Source organism: Cucurbita pepo, chromosome 6 (genome assembly GCF_057944985.1).
Source record: "Cucurbita pepo subsp. pepo isolate OVF chromosome 6, ASM5794498v1, whole genome shotgun sequence".
In the NCBI taxonomy this organism is placed as follows: Eukaryota; Viridiplantae; Streptophyta; class Magnoliopsida; order Cucurbitales; family Cucurbitaceae; genus Cucurbita; species Cucurbita pepo.
The window spans coordinates 5,018,452-5,027,500 of record NC_141803.1 but is presented as its reverse complement, the minus strand read 5'-3'; the positions used below and the strand labels follow the sequence as shown (position 1 = coordinate 5,027,500).

At 33.8% G+C, this 9,049-nt stretch overlaps 1 protein-coding gene and 2 pseudogenes across 1 annotated transcript in view; all 3 read left to right on the top strand.

The window, feature by feature from the left end:
• LOC111797454 (putative long-chain-alcohol O-fatty-acyltransferase 5) overlaps positions 1-141 on the top strand; it is a 1,138-nt gene extending 997 nt beyond the window's left edge. Inside the window, exon 1 of the mRNA XM_023680448.2 lies at positions 1-141. This exon is cut by the window's left edge and continues 997 nt beyond it. Within this exon, the coding sequence (XP_023536216.1) occupies positions 1-88 (88 nt within the window). The 3' untranslated portion in view covers positions 89-141.
• Positions 142-2,352: 2,211 nt separating this feature from the next.
• On the top strand, positions 2,353-3,611 carry LOC111797565 (putative long-chain-alcohol O-fatty-acyltransferase 5 pseudogene; annotated as a pseudogene).
• Positions 3,612-6,664: 3,053 nt separating this feature from the next.
• Positions 6,665-7,885, top strand: LOC111797329 (putative long-chain-alcohol O-fatty-acyltransferase 5 pseudogene; annotated as a pseudogene).
• The last annotated feature ends 1,164 nt before the right edge of the window (positions 7,886-9,049 follow it).

Sequence of the window (9,049 nt, the reverse complement as noted above, 5' to 3'; positions counted from 1 at the left end):
CTTTCCGCCGTTCTTGAAGGCCGGTACTTTTGAAAGTCTTCTTAGAGAATTGAAGATGGTGGGAAAATTCCTATGGAAACTCATTTAAAAATTAATGAAATATCTTATTAGTAATTAAAAATAAAAACTTTATTTTAATTTTGTATTATTAATATTATATATTTGAGTCGTAAGTAGTATTTTAAACCATATTGTCGTTTATTGGTCGGGATATCCTCAATAGCTATTTTGCATTAAAAAAATTTATGTGACATATCAACTTGAGTATAATTCAACTGATTAAAGAATATATCATCAATTAAGATGTCAAAAATTCGAATCTCGTTTTGTTTCGAGCATATCCGAGACATCAAATCATCTCTCTCGAGACATTCATTATGGGATTGTTTTTTAAAATATCTATTAATAAGATGTGTTAAACCATTAATATTATATAATTATTTATGGTTAATTAGTTTATTTTTATTATGTTAAACTTTTAAAAATAATTTTAATTAATTATTTATTTAATTTTTATTTATTAAGAATAAAATACCTTAAATTTTATGTTTTTTTAGGTCCAACCAAATGGGCTGTTAAGGCCTTTGCAATTCTAATGGGCATATGAATCAAAGCCCAAAGTTCATTTCTTAAGGCCCAATAATAACATTTCAATGGGAAATTTGACAGTCTAAAAGCCCAATACTATTGGGCCTGAGGCCCATGTAACCCACATTTTAGAGAGATGAAGGGACATAGATATTTAAAATATTATAAATATAAATACCAAATAAAATCTAAATAAATTGAAAAGAAAAATAAATAAATTAACTCTAAAAATAATCAAAACTTACCCGTGTATATGCCAGCTCAATTAACTACCTACATGATCTACGCCCTCGGAAGAATCCGCCATGTAGGATAATTCAACTTAACTATAAGTCTCACTTTCCTTATCGGTCTCATACATAGCTCAACGGTACTATACCAGAGTGTAAACTCTGTTGGATGATGAAAGTCCCTTATCGGCTAATTTAGGAAATGATCATGGGTTTATAATCAAAGAATACCATCTCTGAGGCCTTTTGGGGAAGCCCAAAACAAAGTCACGAGAGATTATGCTCAAAGTGGACAATATTATACTATTGTGGAGAGTCGTGTTCATCTAATATGGTATCAGAGTCATGCCCTAACTTAGCCATGTCAATAGAATTCTCAAATGTCGAATAAAAGACTCCAAAAGAAAAGGATTCAAGCCTCCTCGAAGGCAGTAAAAAATGACTAAGACTCCAAAGGAGTCGAGCTTCGATTAAGGGGAGGCGTACTTTGTTCGAGGGGAGGTGGATGATGAAAGTCCCACATCGGCTAATTTAGGGACTCTCTGCATTGGTATGGAGCATTTTGGAGAAGCCCGAGCTAATGCTCAAAATAGACAATATCATACCATTGTGTTGAGTCGTGTTCATCTAACAAACTCAACTTACACTGTACCGGTTGCTAATAGCCTAAAAAACTACCTGCCTTCCAGAGTTGTCTGTGGTCTCAAGGGTGGTTTTGCGGTAATTTCATACGTGTTGAGCTGGAGCGTTACACGTAAAAATCTAAATCACCAATTTTTACATACAATAAATTAAAAAATAAATGAAATCAAACAACTTAGAGTAAATGGGCAAACATACAAGAAACGGATGTGTCTAGATAACTTACCTTTTTTGGGTATCAACATAATCAAATCTCAAAAGAAGATGAGAGTTGAGATTTGTATGTCTCATCATTAATGTATTATTATTTAATATTTATTTATTTATTTATTTGTAATTGTAATATAAAAGAAAATTTTATTTCCCGACAACGCGGGATCTCACTCAAACATCAACTAAACTAAAAAGACTCGACCAAAATTATAGTGGTTTTCGATTTTAAATGATACATTAGAGATGTCTATGAGGTGGAGACGAGAAATTCTCAATTTATTTTTGTAAAGATCAGATACAGAATTTCCCGTGTTAATTTTTATTTTTCAATATAATTTCTATTAAAAATTGCAAACTTCGGCCGTAACTTCTTTGTTTCAGCTTTGATTTGAGTGATTCAAAAGACGGGTTATTCTAAACTTATAGTAATTAATAGTAATTAAGAGAATGTTTGTTATCATAAAATTAATTAATTAATTAAAATATTCACAATAAAAAACGAACAAAATATAACATAATATTCAATATAATTTCTAAAAACTCAAATTTCAATATTAGAGCGTAATATTTCACATTAAAAAATTATTTATTTACGAAACGAGTAAAATAATAATAATATATATTTATATAAAACGAAACAGAGTGGAGTGAGAATTTGGGCAAATGCAGGGAACATAATCTTCATCTCGAGTCTCATTTAGCTAACCCTAAACCTCTAATATGAGTAGCGAACTCATAAGCTTCATGAAGGTGATACTCATATCCATGGCCTCTCTATTGTATTGCTATTTCATAGCTCCAAAACTTCCCAAAGGCAAATTCAGGCTCATTTCGTTCCTCCCCGTCTTCTCCCTCTTCCTCGTCCTCCCTCTCTATGTCTCGTCCGCCTTCCTCTCGAGTAGCTTCGCCTTCTTCATCACCTGGCTCACGACCTTTAAGCTCGTTCTATTCTCATTCAATTTAGGTCCTTTAGCTTTCGACTCGAAAGTATCGTTCACTTTGTTTGCTTCCATTGCGTTCTTACCAACTAGAATCAAGCATAACAAAACAGCCAAATACGTTCAAAATCATGACGATCTTGGCAACGATCCACACCCTATGCTGCCTCTAAGCTTGCCAGCCAAGGTGGTGATATTTGCTATGTTGGTCATGGGTAAGAGGCACTTAGAAATTATGGATCCCATTGCAAAATTGTACGTGAATTGTGCAACGTTGTATTTCTATTTAGACATGACTATGAGTCTTTCTAATGTGTTTGTTCGATCGAGATTTGGCGTTGAGGTTAGACAACCGTTTGACGAGCCATATCTCGCGACGTCGCTTCAAAATTTTTGGGGACGGAGATGGAATCGATCTGTGTCGGAAACTTTGCATACCGCTGTTTATCAACCCGTTCGTTATGAAATCGGAGTGCCACGGTGGATGGCGGTGGTCATTGTGTTTGTGGTGTCCGGGTTGATGCATGAGCTTTTGCTTTACTATATCATTAGAGCGATCCCAACGTGGGAAGTTACATGGTTCTTTGTTGTTCATGGACTGTGTGTGGCTGTGGAGATTGAGCTGAAAAGGGCTTTGGGGAAAAGGTGGCGGATTCATTCGGCGGTGTCCCGACCACTCACGATAGCATTTTTCGTAGCCACCGTTCATTGGTTGTTTTTTCCACCACTGTTGAGGATAAAACACTCCCCAAGTGGCTAGGTCACCTGTCGTGTGTCGTGTGTCGAAGTTGAACTGTGTAGAATTTGAATGAAATATCATTATTACGAGTATTATGAGTCTTACCCTTTTATAATTTGTGAGCGTATTCTGAATAATCACTCGTTTTGCAAACGTTTTTCTATACTCTTACGGTAAAGTATTAGTTTTTCCATCCTTGTATTAGTCAACAAAAGCAGTACTTTGTGTAACAGCTCAAACTCACTAATAACAGATATTATCCACTTTTACCCGTTACGTATCGTCATTAGTCTCGCGGTTTTAAAACGTATCTGCTAAGTTAAGGTTTCCACACTAAACACTCTTGTAAGGTGTATCAACTTGAGTATAATTCAACTGATTAACGAATATATAAAAAAAACATCTCGCACGTCAACTTGAGTATAATTCAACTGATTAACGAATATATATCATCAATTAAGATGTCAAAAATTCAAATCTCGTTTTGTTTCGAGTGTACTCGAGTCTCTCGAGACATTCATTGTTTGAAATTATTGGATTTTTTTTTTTTTTTTGTTCATTAAGATTTCTATAGGTTAAACTATTAAAATAATTTTAATTAATTAATTTTAAATTTTTATTTATTAATTAGTATATTAAGAATAAAATAGTTTTTTTAGGTTATTTAATGATTTTAATAAAATTATATGAATATTTAATGATAAATAACTAATACTCAATAATTCGTCGGTAATTTATATTTTTAAATATAATTACATCAAAAGAAATTGACTTTTATTTATTAAGCAAAAATATTATTTAGAACGTAAATTCTAAAAATTATATTTATTTGAAAATAATGTGTATTATCATATTTCAAAACCTTCCAACCAAATGGGCTGTTAAGGCCTTTGCGGTTCTAATGGGCATTTGAAACAAAGCCCAAAGTTCATTTCTTAAGGCCCAATAATAACATTTCAAAGGGAAATTTGAGTCCAAAAGCCCAATAACATTGGGCCATGAGGCCCATGTAACCCACATTTTAGAGAGATTAAAGGGACATAAATATTTAAAATATTATAAATATAAATACCAAATAAAATCTAAATAAATTGAAGAAAAATAAATTAACTATAAAATAATAAAAAATTAAAAAAAAAAACTCAAAACTTTTAAAGTTTTAATAATACCTTTAAATTTAAAAAAAATTAAAAAATAATGTTACCGTTAAAAAAATATATATATATATACACATGAAATTTTAAAAATACTATAAAATTTACCGAAAAAAAAAGTTACAACTTTTTTTTACCGTCAATATATGACACTCATAAATAATATCCAAACTTTTTAACGTTATTTTTGAAAATTCACTCATTAAAAAAATGTGATATTAACCGTCATATTATTAATTAAACTTTTAAAATTAAATGGTATTTTATTTTTTTTTAAATCATTTTAAAATTTAATGAACAAATTAATTCACTTTTGATTTTTTTTAAAAAAAATTAAAAATATAATTGAAATTTTAAAAAAATCAATAGATATTTAGACAATAGTTTAAAAATATTTTTATTAATTTAATCTAAAACAAATTTAAAAATAATAAAAATTTTAAAACAATATATTAAAAATTTTAAAAATTGATAATTTTTAACACAAACAAATATCTTTCACAAATTTTTTCCTAACTTTACGGAATTTAATAACTTTTAAAATAAATAAATAAATAAAATTACTGAAATGACCCACCTACCCCTACACCTACCCATCCACCTAACTCTTCAAATGAAGAGATCTATCAATTGGTCATTATTAGAATGAGCATCCCAACAAAGGCAATTACATTTATTGGGTTGGTGGCTCGAGTCGCCCGACTCAGGTATATGATTCAATTCTTTTATTTTCGAATTGAATCGTTGAATATTTTTTAATTATTTTCTTAGTCTTCGTAATAATTTTAAAAGGTAGGATTGAATCGGGTCGTAAATTTATTTTCGGGTTAGTCAGGTTGACACGCATATCGGTTCGAATTTTCGGTTTTCCCTGAATCCAACCGAACCTGGATTCGTCTTTTTTACCATAATTTTATGACATCCATTTATTTCGAAAAAGTTTGAGTTCTACCTACCATGCTGTTACAATCTTAATTTCGAGGCACCGAAAAATAGGACGTGACTATGGACTATGCAGTGCAATATGAATACACAAGAAACAAAAAAAACGGAGAACTACTATAACATTTTGCGCAATTTTAAACCATTTGACATCGTTTTCGAAAACCCATGTAAAATTTAATGTATGTACATATGTCTAGTTTGATTTTTAAAGAGGGAACGGGTTTGGGAAATATGTGGACAAGACAGACGCTCTGGGTCGACATCTCTCTGGTGGCTATTGAGCTCCCGAGCACTTCCTTGCCTCGACTAGCAACATCATGCACCTAAAAAGAAAAATTAAAAGGGATGAGTTTATAAATATACGTTGGAAGCAACTTACTTGTAGGCTTTCATTACATCATTGACCTAGCAGGAGACCAGAGTCTTTACTCTAGGGTTGAGTAGCTAGCTTGTAACTGGTACCCGAGATTGAGGCGTTACCTCACAAAGCGTTCTCTTTGATGGAGACAACATGGTGTGTGTTAATATGTTCGTCATTTATGAGAGGTTAGTTGGCAAACTTTTCCCATAGGATCGTATAGTCACCCAAGGTCGAGGGAAGCGACCTCCTGTATGTGCCATCTCGATTAACTACCGGCATGATCTATGTCCTCTTGTAGGACGAATCCATAATGCAAGATAATTCAACTGAGCTATCAAGTCTCACTTCCCTAACCGACCCCATGTCTAGCTCAACAGTACTGTATTAGAGTGAAAACTCTACTGAGAATGTACCCGTTGCTAAGAGCATAGGAGACTACCTTTGTCTTCCAAAGTTGTTTGGGTGGTCTTCTAAGTCTCTAGAGTTGTTTGACAGTCTAGACACGGATTCACGCCTTCAAGTTTCTCGATTCCTACTCCTCGAGTCTAGTTCAAAAAATAAGGAGATAGCCGTAAGTAATTACATACGTGTTGAGCTTGGACGTTACATGTAAATATTTAAATCACAAGTTTCTCTCTCTCGTTCTCCACTCCATTTGGAACGATCTAGGGCAAAGACCCGAATATAATCTTCAACCCGAGTTTTATTTAGCTAACGAAGGAAAATCTCTCCTCAGTCTCTTTCTCGTTCTCTGCTCCATCCAAGACGACCTATACTAGTTAAATGAACATCTGTGCAAGAAATAAATAAGACATAAATGAGTTGATAAGTATAAATAGAAGTATAGAACTTTAGAAATTCACTAAACCAACAAAATTTTGCTTAGCCAAAACCTCCAATATGGGTAGCGAACTCATAAGCTTAACGAAGGTGATACTCATATCCATGGCCTCTCTATTGTATTGCTATTTCATAGCTCCAAAACTTCCCAAAGGCAAATTCAGGCTCATTTCGTTCCTCCCCGTCTTCTCCCTCTTCCTTGTCCTCCCTCTCTACGTCTCGTCCGCCTTCCTCTCGAGTAGCTTTGCCTTCCTCGTCACCTGGCTCACGACCTTTAAGCTCGTTCTATTCTCATTCAATTTAGGTCCTTTAGCTTTTGACTCGAAATTATCGTTCCCTTTGTTTGCTTCCATCGCGTTCTTACCAACCAGAATCAAGCATAGCAAAACCGCCAAATACGCTCAAAATCAAGAAGAGGTTGACAAAGAACCACGTCCTAAGATACCTCTAAACTTGCCCGCCAAGGTGGTGATATTTGTTATGCTGATCATGGGCAAGAAGTACTATGAAATTGTGGATCCCATTGCAAAATTATGCATGAATTGTGCAACGTTGTATTTTTATTTAGACATGATTATGTGTCTTTCTAACGTGTTTGTTCGGTCGAGATTTGGCGTCGAGGTTAGTCGGCCGTTCGACGAGCCGTATCTCGCTACGTCGCTTCAAAATTTTTGGGGACGGCGGTGGAATCGATTGGTGTCGGAAACTTTGCATAACGCTGTTTATCAACCCGTTCGTTATGAAGTCGGAGGGCCGCGGTGGATGGCGGTGGTCGTGGTGTTTGTGGTGTCGGGGTTGATGCATGAGCTTTTGTTGTACTATATTATTAGAGCCATTCCAACGTGGGAAGTTACATGGTTCTTTGTTATTCATGGGTTGTGTGTGGCTGCGGAGATTGAGCTGAAGAAGGCTTTGGGGAAAAGGTGGCGGATTCATTGGGCGGTGTCCGGACCACTCACGATGGCGTTTTTGGTCGCCACCGCTCATTGGTTGTTCTTTCCACCATTGTTGAGGTGAAATACTCCCCAAGTGGTTAGTGTCACATTACGTTCTGTCGTATGTCGAACGGTGTAGAATTTGAACGAAACTTTGAGTGAAATATCATTATTACGAGTATCACGAGTCTCTCCTTTTTATAATTCGTGAACGTTTTTTTTGAATTATCACTCGATTTGTATTGGTCATCAAATGTAGTACTTCGTGTAACAGTTCAAGCTCACTGCTACGCTACCAAATATTGTCTACTTTGACCCGTTACTTATAGTCGTCAGCCTCATGGTTTTAAAACGTGTCTACTAACCAGAGATTTCCACACCCTTATAAGGAATGTTTCGTTCTTCTCTCCAACCGATATGGAATCTCACACTTTATATCTCGCTTTTAGTTTGCTATCTGGTGTATGAGTGACCGTTGTTTCGTTGTGTCTGCTTGAAAGTCCTGTAACCAAAAGTGCTCGAGTTCGACGTTTCTAACCAATTCGTATCGAGTTATCTTAGGCTTAACCTTATTTTGGTCGATTTATCGTATGCGTCACAGTCATGGATCAAGAAGAAACAAAGCTAAAATATCATATAACTTGAGATAAAGTATTATGATCGATAAATGTACTAAATGCAACCGACCAATCTCTTCACCTCATAATTATTAGCGTGTTTGGAAAATGACGTTTGAAAATATAGCTTTTATGTAGAACCGTACATTTGAAATAAAGTACCATACATTTATATTTACTTTCGTCCCTAAACTTTTAAAAAATATCAAATAAGTACACAAACGGTCAAATAAGTCCCTTTATGGGTCTTCTTAGAAATTTTATGTTTCTGCTCGGTCAGTATCTTATTATATATAAAGTTGAAAGTTCAGGGACTTATAAGGTCATTTTTAAAAATTTTAGACACGTTTTGAACACAAATTTCGATATTAATTTAGTTAATAAGTATTTTTTTAGAAAGACGTTTTCATAGGTGGAATTTTCTAGTTCTTCTTGTTTGACCCAAAATCGATGAATCTAGTCCCGAGCAGGTCAAATAGAGCTTTAACAAATTTTGGAGGACCGACCCACATATTTGAAAAATACGAGAATGACTTGTAGCTAGAAGAAAAGGTCGACCGAGATCCGATCATTTTTTAATTTTCTTTAAAGTGGTTTTGTTTTATTTATTAAATAATATATGAAATATTTAAAATAAATATTCCTATTTTAGATTATATAAAATAGCTTCAATTAAATCTTTGTATGTAAGTGGTTGGTGGGAAATTAACTTCACAACGTGCTATGGATGTCAGGGCTAGGTGGTAGTTGGTGCCTTTTAATTCTAAATACAATCTCAATTATTATTATTATTATTATTATTATTATTATTATTATTATTATTTATCATTATTTTTTGAGAAAATAA